Source organism: Dendropsophus ebraccatus, chromosome 5, assembly GCF_027789765.1.
Source record: "Dendropsophus ebraccatus isolate aDenEbr1 chromosome 5, aDenEbr1.pat, whole genome shotgun sequence".
Classification (NCBI taxonomy): domain Eukaryota; kingdom Metazoa; phylum Chordata; class Amphibia; order Anura; family Hylidae; genus Dendropsophus; species Dendropsophus ebraccatus.
Window position 1 is genome coordinate 162,166,230 of NC_091458.1, and position 20,562 is coordinate 162,186,791.

The 20,562-nt window shown below is 53.6% G+C and overlaps 1 protein-coding gene across 1 annotated transcript in view; it reads right to left on the bottom strand.

The window, feature by feature from the left end:
- Positions 1-20,562, bottom strand: part of YPEL2 (yippee like 2) — a 56,947-nt gene that overhangs the window by 20,110 nt on the left and 16,275 nt on the right. The window contains exon 3 of the mRNA XM_069971813.1: positions 1,235-1,278. Within this exon, the coding sequence (XP_069827914.1) occupies positions 1,235-1,278 (44 nt within the window). The remainder of the gene's footprint in view (positions 1-1,234; positions 1,279-20,562) is intronic.

Sequence of the window (20,562 nt, forward strand, 5' to 3'; positions counted from 1 at the left end):
TGAACGTGGCATGGTTGTTGGTGCCAGAAGGGCTGGTCTGAGTATTTCAGAAACTGCTGATCTACTGGGATTTTCACGCACAACCATCTCTAGGGTTTACAGAGAATGGTCCGAAAAAGAAAAACCATCCAGTGAGCGGCCGTTCTGTGGGCGGAAATGCCTTGTTGATGCCAGAGGTCGAAGAGAATGGGCAGACTGGTTCCAGCTGATAGAAAGGCAACAGTGACTCCAATAGCCAACCGTTACAGCCAAGGTAGGCAGAAGAGCATCTCTGAGCGCACAGTACGGCCAACTCTGAGGCAGATGGGCTACAGCAGCAGAAGACCACACCGGGGGCCACTCCGCTCAGCTAAGAACAGGAAACTGAGGCTACAATTTGCACAAGCTCATCGAAATTGGACAGTAGAAGATTGGAAAAACGTTGCCTGGTCTGATGAGTCTCGATTTCTGCTGCGACATTCGGATGGTAGGGTCAGAATTTGGCGTCAACAACATGAAAGCATGGATCCATCCTGCCTTGTATCAACGGTTCAGGCTGGTGGTGTCATGGTGTGGGAATATTTTCTTGGCACTCTTTGGGCCCCTTGGTACCAATTGAGCATGGTTACAACGCCACAGCCTACCTGAGTATTGTTGCTGACCATGTCCATCCCTTTATGACCACAATGGACCCAACATCTGATGGCGACTTTCAGCAGGATAATGCGCCATGTCATAAAGCTAGAATCATCTCAGACTGGTTTCTTGAACATGACAATGAGGTCACTGTACTCCAATGGCCTCCACAGTCACCAGATCTCAATCCAATAGAGCATCTTTGGGATGTGGTGGAACGGGAGATTGGCATCATGGATGTGCAGCCGACAAATCTGCGGCAACTGTGTGATGTCATCATGTCACTATGGACCAAAATCTCTGAGGAAGCTTCCAGCACCTTGTTGTATCTATGCCACCAAGAATTGGGGCCGTTCTGAGGGCAAAAGGGGGTCCAACCCGTTACTAGCATGGTGTACCTAATAAAGCGGCCGCTGAGTGTAATATATATATATATATATATATATATATATATATATATATATATATATATATATATATATATATATACATACATACACACACACACACATATATATATATACACACATACACACACACACATATATATATATACACACACACACACACACAGATAGACAATTGGATATAGAGAATAGAATCTCACGTTGATACTCACACAGAGTTGAATAGATAAGCTCGGCCCTGACTCCCTTGAAATGACTGAGAAAAAGAAATAAACATTATTATCTACAGTGATAACACATTATAACCATGTATGGGGGGGGGGGAGATTATACACCTCTATGGCAGATACTGCTGGATTATACACCTCTATGGCAGATACTGCTGGATTATACACCTCTATGGCAGATACTGCTGGATTATACACCTCTATGGCAGATACTGCTGGATTATACACCTCTATGGCAGATACTGCTGGATTATACACCTCTATGGCATATACTGCTGGATTATACACCTCTATGGCAGATACTGCTGGATTATACACCTCTATGGCAGATACTGCTGGATTATACACCTCTATGGGCAGATACTGCTGGATTATACACCTCTATGGCAGATACTGCTGGATTATACACCTCTATGGCAGATACTGCTGGATTATACACCTCTATGGCAGATACTGCTGGATTATACACCTCTATGGCAGACACCACATACTGCTGGATTATACACTTCTATGGCATATACTGCTGGATTATACACTTCTATGGCAGATACTGCTGGATTATACATCTCTATGGCAAATACTGCTGGATTATACATCTCTATGGCAAATACTGCTGGATTATACATCTCTATGGCAGATACTGCTGGATTATACACCTCTATGGCAAATACTGCTGGATTATACACCTCTATGGCAGATACTGCTGGATTATACACCTCTATGGCATATACTGCTGGATTATACACCTCTATGGCAGATACTGCTGGATTATACACCTCTATGGCAGATACTGCTGGATTATACACCTCTATGGCAGATACTGCTGGATTATACACCTCTATGGCGGATACTGCTGGATTATACACCTCTATGGCAGATACTGCTGGATTATACACCTCTATGGCAGATACTGCTGGATTATACACCTCTATGGCAGATACTGCTGGATTATACACCTCTATGGCAGATACTGCTGGATTATACACCTCTATGGCAGATACTGCTGGATTATACACCTCTATGGCAGATACTGCTGGATTATACACCTCTATGGCAGACACCACATACTGCTGGATTATACACTTCTATGGCATATACTGCTGGATTATACACTTCTATGGCAGATACTGCTGGATTATACACCTCTATGGCAAATACTGCTGGATTATACATCTCTATGGCAAATACTGCTGGATTATACATCTCTATGGCAGGATACTGCTGGATTATACACCTCTATGGCAAATACTGCTGGATTATACACCTCTATGGCAGATACTGCTGGATTATACACCTCTATGGCAGATACTGCTGGATTATACACCTCTATGGCAGATACTGCTGGATTATACACCTCTATGGCAGATACTGCTGGATTATACACCTCTATGGCAGATACTGCTGGATTATACACCTCTATGGCAGATACTGCTGGATTATACACCTCTATGGCAGATACTGCTGGATTATACACCTCTATGGCAGATACTGCTGGATTATACACCTCTATGGCAGATACTGCTGGATTATACACCTCTATGGCAAATACTGCTGGATTATACATCTCTATGGCAGACACCACATACTGCTGGATTATACACCTCTATGGCAGATACTGCTGGATTATACATCTCTATGGCAAATACTGCTGGATTATACATCTCTATGGCAAATACTGCTGGATTATACATCTCTATGGCAGACACCACATACTGCTGGATTATACACCTCTATGGCAGATACTGCTGGATTATACACCTCTATGGCAGATACTGCTGGATTATACACCTCTATGGCAGATACTGCTGGATTATACACCTCTATGGCAGATACTGCTGGATTATACACCTCTATGGCAGATACTGCTGGATTATACACCTCTATGGCAGATACTGCTGGATTATACACCTCTATGGCAGACACCACATACTGCTGGATTATACACTTCTATGGCATATACTGCTGGATTATACACTTCTATGGCAGATACTGCTGGATTATACACCTCTATGGCAAATACTGCTGGATTATACATCTCTATGGCAAATACTGCTGGATTATACATCTCTATGGCAGATACTGCTGGATTATACACCTCTATGGCAAATACTGCTGGATTATACACCTCTATGGCAGATACTGCTGGATTATACACCTCTATGGCAGATACTGCTGGATTATACACCTCTATGGCAGATACTGCTGGATTATACACCTCTATGGCAGATACTGCTGGATTATACACCTCTATGGCAGATACTGCTGGATTATACACCTCTATGGCAGATACTGCTGGATTATACACCTCTATGAAAGATACTGCTGGATTATACACCTCTATGGCAAATACTGCTGGATTATACATCTCTATGGCAGACACCACATACTGCTGGATTATACACCTCTATGGCAGATACTGCTGGATTATACACCTCTATGGCAGATACTGCTGGATTATACACCTCTATGGCAGACACCACATACTGCTGGATTATACACCTCTATGGCAGATACTGCTGGATTATACACCTCTATGGCAAATACTGCTGGATTATACATCTCTATGGCAGACACCACATACTGCTGGATTATACACCTCTATGGCAGATACTGCTGGATTATACACCTCTATGGCAGATACTGCTGGATTATACACCTCTATGGCAGATACTGCTGGATTATACACCTCTATGGCAGATACTGCTGGATTATACACCTCTATGGCAAATACTGCTGGATTATACATCTCTATGGCAGACACCACATACTGCTGGATTATACACCTCTATGGCAGATACTGCTGGATTATACACCTCTATGGCAGATACTGCTGGATTATACACCTCTATGGCAGACACCACATACTGCTGGATTATACACCTCTATGGCAGATACTGCTGGATTATACACCTCTATGGCAGATACTGCTGGATTATACACCTCTATGGCAGACACCACATACTGCTGGATTATACACCTCTATGGCAGATACTGCTGGATTATACACCTCTATGGCAGACACCACATACTGCTGGATTATACACCTCTATGGTAGATACTGCTCGATTATTAGTCCTCCCACTAGGACCTCAGATGCTGCAGGTTATTACTCCTCCCACTAGGACCTCAGATGCTGCAGGTTATTACTCCTCCCACTAGGACCTCAGATGCTGCAGGTTATTACTCCTCCCACTAGGACATCAGATGCTGCAGGTTATTACTCCTCCCACTAGGACATCAGATGCTGCAGGTTATTACTCCTCCCACTAGGACATCAGATGCTGCAGGTTATTACTCCTCCCACTAGGACATCAGATGCTGCAGGTTATTACTCCTCCCACTAGGACATCAGATGCTGCAGGTTATTACTCCTCCCACTAGGACATCAGATGCTGCAGGTTATTACTCCTCCCACTAGGACATCAGATGCTGCAGATTCTTACTTCCACCAGGACACCAGATGCTGCAAGTTATTACTCCTCCCCCAACGGGACATCAGATGCTGCTGGTTATTCTTCCCCCTGGGACATAGGATGCTGCAGGTCATTACTCCCCAGGTACATAACCTTACATTTATCCACATGGCCAAGTGGATGTCCAAACACCCTGGAGCACATTCATTACAACACTTACTTTGTACTCCGCTCTGCCGCCGTCCTCTTCAGACACAGCGCTGTCCTCTCCTCTCACCATGATTTGGCACGGCTCTGCTCTATTGGCTGTACACTTATCGTGAGAGTACGGCGGCACAGCCGGGAATAAGAGGCGCCCTCTGCAGGCAGCACGGGAGAATGGCTGCACTGGAACACAGCTGGGACCTCACTCGTCCTGAGCTGTATACAAAGTAACCGCGTCTGGCGTTCCCCTTTAAAGTCTGTGCCCAGTGCAAACTTGAAAAAAAAAGTTCCACAGCATTGCGCAGATTAACACATAAAACGAACGGACATTGATAAACGTGCCCCTCCGTGTAGCCAAAACGGCTTGTAACCTCTGCCCATCCTCCATAGACTGCACTATACCAAAGATCCAACCAAACTAACTCCGCGTACGTGCAGAAAACGGACGGTTCATGGAATCCTCAGCAATAATCGGCGCCATGCGTACAAAATAGCAGCGTCTCCTGCTGGGGATTCAATCAAGATTTCTGGACACAGACGAAAAAAATAGAGAATCTGAAGGGATTCCGCGCCAAGGACTCCGCGTCTGCAGCAGGAAAAAATCTTCACTGTAACTTAAAGTGTGAACCTTAAAGAGATCTCTGAAACACACGGATACAACACGGACGGATCATGGAGGTAGATAGCGGACTCCATCCAAATCACTGAACGTGTGGTTGCAGCCTTACTCCCGCTTTATTTTATCAGTGGATAGAGTCACCTGGGCGGGGCTTAACAGCACATGGGCTCCATCACACTGCTGAGGAGGGGCCCACCTGCCGTGAAGCCCCGCCTAGAAGACACTGTCCATATAGTGGAGGGGGCCTACCTGCCGTGAATCCCCGCCTAGGTGACACTAACCGTATAGTGGAGGGGGCCCAACTGCCTTGAAGCCCCGCCTAGGTGACACTGTCCATATAGGAGAGGGGGCCCAACTGCTGTAAAGCCCCGCCTAGGTGACACTGTCCGTATAGTAGAGGGGGCCCACCTGCCGTGAAGCTCCGCCTAGGTGACACTGTCCATATAGAAGAGGGGGCCCACCTGCTGTGAAGCCCCGCCTAGGTGACACTGTCCGTATAGTAGAGGGGGCCCACCTGCCGTAAAGCTCCGCCTAGGTGACACTGTCCACATAGTAGAGGGGGCCCACCTGCTGTAAAGCCCCGCCTAGGTGACACTGTCCATATAGTAGAGGGGGCCCACCTGCCGTGAAGCCCCGCCTAGGTGACACTGTCCGTATAGTAGAGGGGGCCCACCTGCCGTGAAGCCCCGCCTAGGTGACACTGTCCATATAGTAGAGGGGGCCCACCTGCCATGAAGCCCCGCCTAGGTGACACTGTCCATATAGTAGAGGGGGCCCACCTGCCGTGAAGCCCCGCCTAGGTGACACTGTCCGTATAGTAGAGGGGGCCCACCTGCCGTGAAGCCTCGCCTAGGTGACACTGTCCGTATAGTAGAGGGGGCCCACCTGCCGTGAAGCCCCACCTAGGTGACACTGTCCGTATAGTAGAGGGGGCCCACCTGCCGTGAAGCCCCGCCTAGGTGACACTGTCCGTATAGTAGAGGGGGCCCACCTGCCGTGAAGCCCCGCCTAGGTGACACTGTCCGTATAGTAGAGGGGGCCCACCTGCCGTGAAGCCCCGCCTAGGTGACACTGTCCATATAGTAGAGGGGGCCCACCTGCCATGAAGCCCCGCCTAGGTGACACTGTCCATATAGTAGAGGGGGCCCACCTGCCGTGAAGCCCCGCCTAGGTGACACTGTCCGTATAGTAGAGGGGGCCCACCTGCCGTGAAGCCTCGCCTAGGTGACACTGTCCGTATAGTAGAGGGGGCCCACCTGCCGTGAAGCCCCACCTAGGTGACACTGTCCGTATAGTAGAGGGGGCCCACCTGCCGTGAAGCCCCGCCTAGGTGACACTGTCCGTATAGTAGAGGGGGCCCACCTGCCGTGAAGCCCCGCCTAGGTGACACTGTCCGTATAGTAGAGGGGGCCCACCTGCCGTGAAGCCCCACCTAGGTTAGAAGACATGACCCAGCAAGACTAACGATACTCCTGACTGGAAGCTCCTGACCTAGTATACGGCTGCGGCTTGGACAGATTAGCGATAGACGAGTGTCCTTGCTGTAAACCTTCTCTGGTTTAATCTGCTGCGCAGCTCAGCGGACGTTCTATTAATTATGGATGACGACAAGTGTGTCAGCAATTGTATTTTTAGGTTCCATTGACGCCTGTTCCCGGATCATTCCCATCTGCTGGATGGAGCTCAGGACGTCTGCTATGAATTATACACTATGGGCTAAACACAATTCTGCCTCTGCCGCCATCTTTAATGTGGGCAAACCGATCTGTGCTCCCTCTCATCATCTGCAATGTAAAATCTCAACTTGTACAAGAGGAACAGCAGCAGGTAGAACGCCGGAGAGGAACAATATATACACACACACTGCCTTAAGTATATACAGTGGTCACCTCTGCAACCGGGGTCCCCCCCTCGCCACCGCACTGCCCCCCTCCCACCCCGTCCTATCAATCAATCAATCTTGGGACCATGGGCAGTGTTTTGATGCAGTGTCAGACTGTCCCCCGGCTGATGCGTGGCTCCCTGGGGATTCCCGGGCAGCACAGGTACACACTGAGCTCCCTAGGTGCTGCTTAGGAATCCCTGGGACACCCCCAACCATCAGCTGGGGGGTGACCGACACTGCAGTGGAAAACAGGAAAAGGGAGCCGCAACGGGGGAAGTTGTTAGGAGAGTTATGCCTTTTGTTTTTTTTTTCTTATCTGCACCAAGGGGACAACACGGGGGGGGGGGGGGGGGCATCTATAAGGGGGACAACGCAGGGTGGGTCATCTATAAGGGGGCAATAGGGGGGGGCTACAAAGAGAGGGGCCATATAGAACAGGGCATGCACAGAGGATGTCATATACTATAGGGGACTACACAGAGGGGGGCTGTGCACATGCGGCCATCTATAAGGAAGACTGAACAAGGGGCCAACTATAAGGTGGCTACTCAGAGGGGACTATAGACTATTAGCGAGATCACATAGAGGCAGCCTACCCACTAAATGAGGGTGTAAAGGGGCCAATACAGATGTGCAGTGTGTATAGAGATCAGGATAATGACAGAGTGAGGAGCCTAATATGTCTGTCTGGCAGATTCTGTGGATTTGTGGCTCGGAGAAGTTCTCATAACGGCCCAGGACGGATGGAGAAGAGGATGAAAAGGGAACAGAAGACGCCCCCTGTTAGTCACTTTATATAACTGCACTGAAATCATTTATCTGGTGTATAGAACCTGTGCCGAGCTGGGGATACCTCTATATGACTGGATGAGGAGATATTGGTCTGTGTACAGAGGATTTTATTCAGTAGCAGTGGTGGTGTTAGTCGGTATGTGGGGGTATTAGTCGGTATGTGGGGGCATTAGTCGGTATGTGGGGGCATTAGTCGGTATATGGGGGCATTAGTCGGTATATGGGGGCATTAGTCGGTATATGGGGGCATTAGTCGGTATATGGGGGCATTAGTCGGTATATGGGGGCATTAGTCGGTATATGGGGGCATTAGTCGGTATGTGGGGGCATTAGTCGGTATGTGGGGGCATTAGTCGGTATGTGGGGGCATTAGTCGGTATGTGGGGGCATTAGTCGGTATGTGGGGGCATTAGTCGGTATGTGGGGGCATTAGTCGGTATGTGGGGGTATTAGTCGGTATGTGGGGGTATTAGTCAGTATGCAGTGGAATTACTTGGTACTTGTAATCTGGTACTGTGTTGCATTGGATTTATTATACTGGATTTGTTCAGTAACAATATGGTGGTGATGGTTGTGGTGTAGCGGTAATATTTCCCCGTTGTATACTGGTATTATTGGTAATATTGGTCAGTATACAGAATTTGGTAACAGTATGGCGGTAATATGTATGGTGATAATATATATATTTATGGCCCAAGTTGACCTCCTGCACCAGGGCCCAAGAGACATTAGCTACGTCCCTGCGTATATACATATATAGTACATTCCCTGTATACATGGATTCATCCTCTTATATCCTCTGACTGGCAGCAGTAACCCGCTGGCATTCTATGAGCAGAGAGGTGGCGGCATCCTATTGAAACAGATAGCAGGCGGGGTTCTGCTCGGAATTTGCTTTCCCTAGTGTGAACAGCCATTAGGCCCCGCTTGCTTTCTCACTATTGATGTCACTGACCCGGTTACTCTCTATTACTTCGCTCATCGCATCTTTTGGATTTTCCACTTTGTTTTCATATGTCAAAATCTCTTAATAAATACCAACCTAGGAGGATACCCCGACCCCTAGTGACAGATCCCACCGCTCATACAGAACCTACCCCTCCTGATACAGCACAGCATACAAATACCCACCTAGGAGGATACCCCGACCCCCGGTGACAGATCCCACCCAGTCCATACAGAACCTACCCCTCCTAATCCAGCACAGCATACAAATACCGACCTAGGAGGATACCCCGACCCCCGGTGACAGATCCCACCCCGTCCATACAGAACCTACCCCTCCTAATCCAGCACAGCATACAAATACCGACCTAGGAGGATACCTTGACCCCCGGTAACAGATCCCACCCAGTCCATACAGAACCTACCCCTCCTAATCCAGCACAGCATACAAATACCGACCTAGGAGGATACCCCGACCCCCGGTGACAGATCCCACCCCGTCCATACAGAACCTACCCCTCCTAATCCAGCACAGCATACAAATACCGACCTAGGAGGATACCTTGACCCCCGGTAACAGATCCCACCCAGTCCATACAGAACCTACCCCTCCTAATCCAGCACAGCATACAAATACCGACCTAGGAGGATACCCCGACCCCCGGTGACAGATCCCACCCAGTCCATACAGAACCTACCCCTCCTAATCCAGCACAGCATGGATATTTGCTGTTTGTCCACCGCACCCTCTTATTCCGCATCACTATCTATACGCCTATAATAGTTAGGACTCAATTACAATGGCTGCAGGTAGTCAGTCCATAGACAGAAATGCAGTCATGATCCCCATAAGGGTCAGTTCACACGTACAGACTCGCAGTGTAAATCTCGCTGCGAGTGTGTCAGGTTCTAGCAGTTCCCTGTCACTACATACTCGCTGCAGTCTAAACGACCGCTGTGTGTATGTAATTCTGCCGGCTCCTTAACCCCTTCTGCCGGCGTACTGTATACAGAGCCAGACCCGGGCGGCAGCACAAGGGGTTAAGGGGCCGGCAGAATTACATACACGCAGCGGTCGTTTAGACTGCAGCGAGTATGTAGTGACAGAGAACTGCTAGAACCTGACAGACTCGCAGCGAGATTTACGCTGCGAGTCTGTACGTGTGAACTGACCCTAAAACTGGTTCACATATGGGGTAGGATCCCCCCAGTCTATGTACCGGCGCCCTCATCTAGGTAGGTTCATGTGCAGCGGGTGTATAATGTACATAAAGTCACACAGAACACGTACCAATAAAGATCGCTCAGAGCGCGTGGAGTATATAGTATACAGCAGGAGCTTCTCCCGTCTCAGATGCATCATATACAGCAGGAGCTTCTCCCGTCTTGGATATATCATTGTGTACAGCGGGAGCTTCTCCCGTCTCAGATGCATTGTATACAGCAGGAGCTTCTCCCGTCTCAGATAAATCATCGTGTACAGCAGGAGCTTCTCCCGTCTCAGATAAATCATCGTGTACAGCAGGAGCTTCTCCCGTCTTGGATATATCATCGCGTACAGCAGGAGCTTCTCCCGTCTTGGATATATCATCGCGTACAGCAGGAGCTTCTCCCGTCTTGGATATATCATCGCGTACAGCAGGAGCTTCTCCCGTCTGAGATATATCATTGTATACAGCAGGAGCTTCTCCCGTCTCAGATGCATTGTATACAGCAGGAGCTTCTCCCGTCTCAGATGCATTGTATACAGCAGGAGATTCTCCCGTCTCAGATATATCATTGTGTACAGCAGGAGCTTCTCCCGTCTCAGATACATCATCGTGTACAGCAGGAGCTTCTCCAGTCTCAGATAAATCATCATATACAGCAGGAGCTTCTCCCGTCTCAGATATATCATCGTGTACAGCAGGAGCTTCTCCCGTCTCAGATACATCATCGTATACAGCAGGAGCTTCTCCCGTCTCAGATATATCATTGTATACAGCAGGAGCTTCTCCCGTCTCAGATGCATTGTATACAGCAGGAGATTCTCCCGTCTCAGATATATCATTGTGTACAGCGGGAGCTTCTCCCGTCTCAGATATATCATTGTATACAGCAGGAGCTTCTCCCGTCTCAGATGCATCGTATACAGCAGGAGCTTCTCCCGTCTCAGATATATCATTGTATACAGCAGGAGCTTCTCCCGTCTCAGATGCATTGTATACAGCAGGAGCTTCTCCTGTCTCAGATATATCATCGTATACAGCAGGAGCTTCTCCCGTCTCAGATACATCATCGTATACAGCAGGAGCTTCTCCCGTCTCAGATATATCATTGTATACAGCAGGAGCTTCTCCCGTCTCAGATGCATTGTATACAGCAGGAGCTTCTCCCGTCTCAGATGCATCGTATACAGCAGGAGCTTCTCCCGTCTGAGATATATCATTGTATACAGCAGGAGCTTCTCCCGTCTCAGATGCATTGTATACAGCAGGAGCTTCTCCCGTCTCAGATATATCATCGTGTACAGCAGGAGCTTCTCCCGTCTCAGATACATCATCGTATACAGCAGGAGCTTCTCCCGTCTCAGATATATCATTGTATACAGCAGGAGCTTCTCCCGTCTCAGATACATCATCGTATACAGCAGGAGCTTCTCCCGTCTCAGATATATCATTGTATACAGCAGGAGCTTCTCCCGTCTCAGATGCATTGTATACAGCAGGAGCTTCTCCCGTCTCAGATGCATCGTATACAGCAGGAGCTTCTCCCGTCTGAGATATATCATTGTATACAGCAGGAGCTTCTCCCGTCTCAGATGCATTGTATACAGCAGGAGCTTCTCCCGTCTCAGATGCATTGTATACAGCAGGAGCTTCTCCCGTCTCAGATGCATCGTATACAGCAGGAGCTTCTCCCGTCTGAGATATATCATTGTATACAGCAGGAGCTTCTCCCGTCTCAGATGCATTGTATACAGCAGGAGCTTCTCCCGTCTCAGATATATCATCGTGTGCAGCGGGAGCTTTTCACGTGACTGTGTTGTTCAGGCCTGTATTTGTTCAGTATATTCAGACTGTGACATGTGCTGAGAGGTCAGGGGGCTGCGTCACTGCTACCATATACTGACAGTAAAACATTGCTAGACACCTCCTTGTGTGCGATCACTCCGTCCGTTTACTTGTCGGTCAGCGACTTATTATCAGGCTGTCCCAGTCACGCTGGCGGCACGGCCAGGGGGGAAACAGAAAGGACTCGTTATCACAAGAACGTCCGCAGGCCGGGAGAGTCTGGCCCACATATCAGGGACTCTCAGGAAACCACTGACACACTGAACTACTCAGACAGATAGAAAGTTATAAAAATTCATTGCCATAAAGCAATCCACGAATCCAGAGAGTTATCCTGACTGCAAAAACTAAACCTGGGATGCGGCCGTAGACTTCTCCACAAGGTAATGGAGCCCGGGACCCAAATGGAACGTAGAACAGAGGGACTCAAAGGGTCTAAGGGCCCTAATATACACAGAGCAAAGATCCGCACAATCGGCTGAGGAGCTGATCATCGGCTGATCGTTGGCTTTCAGCATGTCTTTATGCTTATCAGGGGGGGCTCTCTCTGTGGGGAGCCCATAGGGGATAGTGGCGGTCTGTGGGGAGCCCAGATAGTGGAGGTCTGTGGGGAGCCCATAGGGGATAGTGGCGGTCTGTGGGGAGCCCATAGGGGATAGTGGCGGTCTGTGGGGAGCCCATAGGGGATAGTGGCGGTCTGTGGGGAGCCCAGATAGTGGAGGTCTGTGGGGAGCCCATAGGGGATAGTGGCGGTCTGTGGGGAGCCCAGATAGTGGCGGTCTGTGGGGGGCCCATAGGGGATAGTGGCGGTCTGTGGGGAGCCCAGATAGTGGCGGTCTGTGGGGAGCCCATAGGGGATAGTGGCGGTCTGTGGGGAGCCCATAGGGGAAAGTGGCGGTCTGTGGGGAGCCCATAGGGGATAGTGGAGGTCTGTGGGGAGCCCATAGGGGTTAGTGGCGGTCTGTGGGGAGCCCATAGGGGATAGTGGCGGTCTGTGGGGAGCCCATAGGGGATAGTGGCGGTCTGTGGGGAGCCCATAGGGGAAAGTGGCGGTCTGTGGGGAGCCCATAGGGGATAGTGGCGGTCTGTGGGGAGCCCAGATAGTGGCGGTCTGTGGGGAGCCCATAGGGGATAGTGGCAGTCTGTGGGGAGCCCAGATAGTGGCGGTCTGTGGGGAGCCCATAGGGGATAGTGGCGGTCTGTGGGGAGCCCATAGGGGAAAGTGGCGGTCTGTGGGGAGCCCATAGGGGATAGTGGAGGTCTGTGGGGAGCCCATAGGGGTTAGTGGCGGTCTGTGGGGAGCCCATAGGGGATAGTGGCGGTCTGTGGGGAGCCCATAGGGGATAGTGGCGGTCTGTGGGGAGCCCATAGGGGATAGTGGCGGTCTGTGGGGAGCCCATAGGGGATAGTGGCGGTCTGTGGGGGGCCCATAGGGGATAGTGGCGGTCTGTGGGGGGCCCATAGGGGATAGTGGCGGTCTGTGGGGGGCCCATAGGGGATAGTGGCGGTCTGTGGGGAGCCCATAGGGGATAGTGGCGGTCTGTGGGGAGCCCATAGGGGATAGTGGCGGTCTGTGGGGAGCCCATAGGGGATAGTGGCGGTCTGTGGGGAGCCCATAGGGGATAGTGGCGGTCTGTGGGGAGCCCATAGGGGATAGTGGCGGTCTGTGGGGAGCCCATAGGGGATAGTGGCGGTCTGTGGGGAGCCCATAGGGGATAGTGGTGGTCTGTGGGGAGCCCAGATAGTGGCGGTCTGTGGGGGGCCCATAGGGGATAGTGGCGGTCTGTGGGGAGCCCATAGGGGATAGTGGCGGTCTGTGGGGAGCCCATAGGGGATAGTGGCGGTCTGTGGGGAGCCCATAGGGGATAGTGGCGGTCTGTGGGGAGCCCAGATAGTGGCGGTCTGTCGGGGGCCCATAGGGGATAGTGGCGGTCTGTGGGGAGCCCATAGGGGATAGTGGCGGTCTGTGGGGAGCCCATAGGGGATAGTGGCGGTCTGTGGGGAGCCCATAGGGGATAGTGGCGGTCTGTGGGGAGCCCATAGGGGATAGTGGCGGTCTGTGGGGAGCCCAGATAGTGGCGGTCTGTGGGGGGCCCATAGGGGATAGTGGCGGTCTGTGGGGGGCCCATAGGGGATAGTGGCGGTCTGTGGGGAGCCCAGATAGTGGAGGTCTGTGGGGAGCCCATAGGGGATAGTGGCGGTCTGTGGGGAGCCCATAGGGGATAGTGGCGGTCTGTGGGGAGCCCATAGGGGATAGTGGAGGTCTGTGGGGGGCCCATAGGGGATAGTGGCGGTCTGTGGGGAGCCCATAGGGGATAGTGGCAGTCTGTGGGGAGCCCATAGGGGATAGTGGCGGTCTGTGGGGGGCCCATAGGGGATAGTGGCGGTCTGTGGGGAGCCCAGATAGTGGCGGTCTGTGGGGGGCCCATAGGGGATAGTGGCGGTCTGTGGGGGGCCCATAGGGGATAGTGGCGGTCTGTGGGGAGCCCAGATAGTGGAGGTCTGTGGGGAGCCCATAGGGGATAGTGGCGGTCTGTGGGGAGCCCATAGGGGATAGTGGCGGTCTGTGGGGAGCCCATAGGGGATAGTGGAGGTCTGTGGGGGGCCCATAGGGGATAGTGGCGGTCTGTGGGGAGCCCATAGGGGATAGTGGCAGTCTGTGGGGAGCCCATAGGGGATAGTGGCGGTCTGTGGGGGGCCCATAGGGGATAGTGGCGGTCTGTGGGGAGCCCATAGGGGATAGTGGCGGTCTGTGGGGAGCCCATAGGGGATAGTGGCGGTCTGTGGGGAGCCCATAGGGGATAGTGGCGGTCTGTGGGGAGCCCATAGGGGATAGTGGCGGTCTGTGGGGAGCCCATAGGGGATAGTGGCGGTCTGTGGGGGGCCCATAGGGGATAGTGGCGGTCTGTGGGGAGCCCATAGGGGATAGTGGCAGTCTGTGGGGAGCCCATAGGGGATAGTGGCGGTCTGTGGGGAGCCCATAGGGGATAGTGGCGGTCTGTGGGGAGCCCAGATAGTGGCGGTCTGTGGGGAGCCCAGATAGTGGCGGTCTGTGGGGAGCCCAGATAGTGGCGGTCTGTGGGGAGCCCATAGGGGATAGTGGCGGTCTGTGGGGGGCCCATAGGGGATAGTGGCGGTCTGTGGGGGGCCCATAGGGGATAGTGGCGGTCTGTGGGGGGCCCATAGGGGATAGTGGCGGTCTGTGGGGGACCCATAGGGGATAGTGGCGGTCTGCTGTCTCAGTCTTTCCTTTATGACCTGTTCTCGGTTTATAGTCTCTTCCTGGATTTGGCAGATAATCTGTTGGTGTAATAGGGGTCTTTGTGCTTACCACTCCATGCCTCCCTGGTGTCCTCCTGCCTTGTCTCTGGGTCTCCTGCTGACCACCAACCCCCCCCCCCCCCTTAGCCACTCACTGACAGACAGGTTCAAGGTGTACAGGAGGATGAGGAGGTGTACAGGAGATGAGTAAGGAGGTGGTGTACAGGCGGAGGAGGAGGTGTACAGGAGATGAGTAAGGAGGTGGTGTACAGGAGGAGGAGGAGGTGTACAGGAGATGAGTAAGGAGGTGGTGTACAGGAGGAGGAGGAGGTGATGTACAGGAGGAGGAGGAGGTGTACAGGAGGAAGAGGCGTACAGAAGGAAGCACAAACAGCAAATCAGATCTGACACCAGTGCTATATTTACATTCTCAGACTTCTCAGTACTGCTTTATAATATCCTCCATGCTGCAGCTTTTTAGGAGGTACTGTAAAAAAATGTCGAAAAGTAGGATCAGGGCCGCGGGGCCGGTTATCGGCCAGCCTGACAGGGCCGCGGGGCATGTCCATGATGTCATGTAGCCGGGCCCGGTGTCCCACAGTTACAGACAGACATGGGGACAGAGATCTTCTGGCACAGCGCTTCTTAAACTTTTTCTACTGGAGCCTCACCCAAGAGACCAAGGCCATGCCAGGGCCTCACCAGACTGACCAAGAGGGCGCCTGGGCCTTACCATCCGTCCATTTAAAAGCTGAAAATAAAGCTATGGCCGCCTTTCACCCGTATCCCAAGCTCTATATACTAATAAAGCAAGAACAAAATAAATGATTAATGTTGCTAAAATGGAGATTTTTGCAAACAGCAAAAGGACTGTGCAGATCATAGTTAGTTTTGTGAAAGCTGGCTCCTCAGCTGGGCCTCACCAACAACTAGGGGGGCCTCACCAACAACTAGGGGGGCCTCACCAACAACTAGGGGGGCCTCACCAACAACTAGGGGGGCCTCACCAACAACTAGGGGGGGCCTCACCAACAACTAGGGGGGCCTCACCAACAACTAGGGGGGCCTCACCAACAACTAGGGGGGCCTCACCAACAACTAGGGGGGCCTCACCAACAACTAGGGGGGCCTCACCAACAACTAGGGGGGGCCTCACCAACAACTAGGGGGGCCTCACCAACAACTAGGGGGGCCTCACCAACAACTAGGGGGCGCCTCACAGTTTGAGAAGCACTGTTCTAGCAGATTCCAAACAGTTTACATGGAATATCCTTTGCCTCGTACCCAGCGGCGCTCGCATCCTGCGTTATTATTCCCAACTTTCACTTACATTAAGAACCATGGTTAACACTGACATTGTACACAGTGTCTGTCCTGTCCGTCAACCCCCCCCCCTGCCTAAAGTCAATATATCCTCTCTGGAGCGGAGTGCCTACAATCTGCCTAGTACATTTGGGGAACTATTGTACGGCATCAGGAGCCGCGTCTTGTGTATTATACATCGCGCCACTCGGAGGGATTCACACGGCATTTTACACATTCCACATTTCTCCCCCCCAGCCACCTCTGCCCCATCCCCTCCTCCCCACCTCTCCGCCCCAGCCACCTCTGCCCCATCCCCTCCTCCCCACCTCTCCGCCCCAGCCGCGTCCCCTCCTCCCCACCTCTCCCCCCCAGCCACCTCTGCCTCATCCCCTCCTCCCCACCTCTCCGCCCCAGCCACGTCCCCTCCTCCCCACCTCTCCCCCCCAGCCACCTCTGCCCCATCCCCTCCTCCCCACCTCTCCGCCCCAGCCGCCTCTGCCCCGTCCCCACCTCTCCGCCCCAGCCACCTCTGCCCCATCCCCTCCTCCCCACCTCTCCGCCCCAGCCACGTCCCCTCCTCCCCACCTCTCCGCCCCAGCCGCCTCTGCCTCATCCCCTCCTCCCCACCTCTCCGCCCCAGCCGCGTCCCCTCCTCCCCACCCCAGCCACCTCTGCCCCATCCCCTCCTCCCCACCTCTCCGCCCCAGCCGCCTCTGCCCCGTCCCCACCTCTCCGCCCCAGCCACCTCTGCCCCATCCCCTCCTCCCCACCTCTCCCCCCCAGCTGCCTCTGCCCCATCCCCTCCTCCCCAGCCGCCTCTGCCCCATCCCCTCCTCCCCACCTCTCCCCCCCAGCTGCCTCTGCCCCATCCCCTCCTCCCCAGCCGCCTCTGCCCCATACCCTCCTCCCCAGCCGCCTCTGCCCCATCCCGTCCTCCCCACCTCTCCCCCCCCAGCCGCCTCTGCCCCATCCCCTCCTCCCCACCTCCCCAGCCGCCTCTGCCCCATCCCCTCCTCCCCACCTCCCCAGCCGCCTCTGCCCCATCCCCCCCTCCCCAGCCGCCTCTGCCCCATCCCCACCTCCCCAGCCGCCTCTGCCCCATCCCCACCTCCCCAGCCGCCTCTGCCCCATCCCCTCCTCGCTGCCTCAGCCGCTTCTCTGGCCCGTCCCACTTCTCTGCCCCGTCCCCGCCTCTCTGCCCCGTTCCCGCCTCTCTGCCCCGTCCCCCCCCTCCCTGCCCCAGCCTCTTCTCTGCCCTGTCCCCACCTCGCTGTCCCCGCCTCTCTGCCCCGTCCCCCCCTCGCTGCCCCAGCCTCTTCTCTGCCCCGTCCCCACCTCGCTGTCCCCGCCTCTCTGCCCTGTCCCCGCCTCTCTGCCCCAGCCTCTTCTCTGCCCCGTTCCCCCCTCTCTGCCCCGTCCCCACCTCGCTGCCCCAGCCTCTTCTCTGCCCCGTCCCCACCTCTCTGCCCCAGCCGCTTCTCTGCCCCGTCCCCACCTCTCTGCCCCAGCCGCTTCTCTGCCCCGTCCCCCCCTCTCTGCCCCGTCCCCACCTCGCTGCCCCAGCCTCTTCTCTGCCCCGTCCCCACCTCTCTGCCCTGTCCCCCCCTCTCTGCCCCGTCCCCACCTCTCTGCCCCAGCCGCTTCTCTGCCGCTTCTCTGCCCCGTCCCCCCCTCTCTGCCCTGTCCCCCCCTCTCTGCCCCGTCCCCACCTCGCTGCCCCAGCCTCTTCTCTGCCCCGTCCCCACCTCTCTGCCCTGTCCCCCCCTCTCTGCCCCGTCCCCACCTCTCTGCCCCAGCCGCTTCTCTGCCGCTTCTCTGCCCCGTCCCCCCCTCTCTGCCCCGTCCCCACCTCGCTGCCCCGTCCCCACCTCGCTGCTCCATCCACGTCTCTGCTCTATTTTTAGCTGCCGTAACGCCGGCCGGCACAGGAGATTTGGCTGCAGCAATAACTGCAGAGACATCGGGATATTACTCATCATCTGGGATGGGCAGAGCAAGGACGCCCGGCCCTCAGTCCTACATACACCAATACATCAGGCTAACTGGCCACAGGATCACATACACCAAGGATTGTGTTACTTAGAGGGGCTCTCCAGTATTAGAAAAACATGTCCGCTTTCTCCCAGGCCCAATCAAATCAGGGAAGACGAGCACTTCTGAGCCGAGAGTCATGGAAACCGGATGAAAAAGCAAAACGGTGACAGAAAAAGCTGCAAACACAGCGTCCAGCAACGCAAAAGAACAAAACAGCAAGATAACAATAGTACAGAACAATAGACTGATGGAAGAGCCCGGGCAGATCAAGATGGAAGCCGAGCCGAGACACAAGTTATATTTATGTTCCATCATCTATGTAGCACCAACACATTCTGTAGCGCTGAACATTACATCATCCCTGTCCCCAGCGGAATTCCCAAGCTTACATCCCCGAAATGTACACAGATACCGACCCGCCACACACAGGACCGCCCATAGAACGAACCGCCCACACACACAGAACCGCCCACACACACAGAACAAACCGCCCACACACACAGAACAAACCGCCCACACACACAGAACAAACCGCCCACACACACAGAACAAACCGCCCACACACACACACACACACACACAGAACAAACCGCCCACACACACAGAACAAACCGCCCACACACACAGAACAAACCGCCCACACACACACACACACACACAGAACAAACCGCCCACACACACACACACACACACACAGAACAAACCGCCCACACACACAGAACAAACCGCCCACACACACACACACACACACAGAGAACAAACCGCCCACACACACAGAACAAACCGCCCACACACACAGAACAAACCGCCCACACACACACACACACACACACACACAGAACAAACCGCCCACACACACACAGAACCGCACACACACACACACACACACACAGAACAAACCGCCCACACACACACAGAACCGCACACACACACACACACACACACACAGAACAAACCGCCCACACACACAGAACAAACCGCCCACACACACAGAACAAACCGCCCACACACACACACACACACACACACAGAACAAACCGCCCACACACACACACACACACACACAGAACAAACCGCCCACACACACAGAACAAACCGCCCACACACACACACACACACACACACACACACAGAGAACAAACCGCCCACACACACAGAACAAACCGCCCACACACACAGAACAAACCGCCCACACACACACACACACACACACACACACACAGAACAAACCGCCCACACACACACACACACACACACAGAGAACAAACCGCCCACACACACAGAACAAACCGCCCACACACACAGAACAAACCGCCCACACACACAGAACAAACCGCCCACACACACACACACACACACACACAGAACAAACCGCCCACACACACACAGAACCGCACACACACACACACACACACACACACAGAGCAAACCGCCCACACACAGAACCACCCACACACACAGAACAAACCGCCCACACACACACACAGAACCACACACACACACACACACACAGAACCGCCCACACACACACACACACACACACACAGAACCGCCCCCACACACACACACACCCGCCCACACACACACACACACACACACACACAGAACCGCCCACACACACACCCGCCCACACACAGAACCGCCCACACACACACCCGCCCACACACACACACACACACAACCACCCACACACACGCGCAGGCCCGGGCACACACACGCGCGCAGGCCCGGCCACACACACACACGCGCGCGCGCAGGCCCGGCCACACACACACACACGCGCGCGCAGGCCCGGCCACACA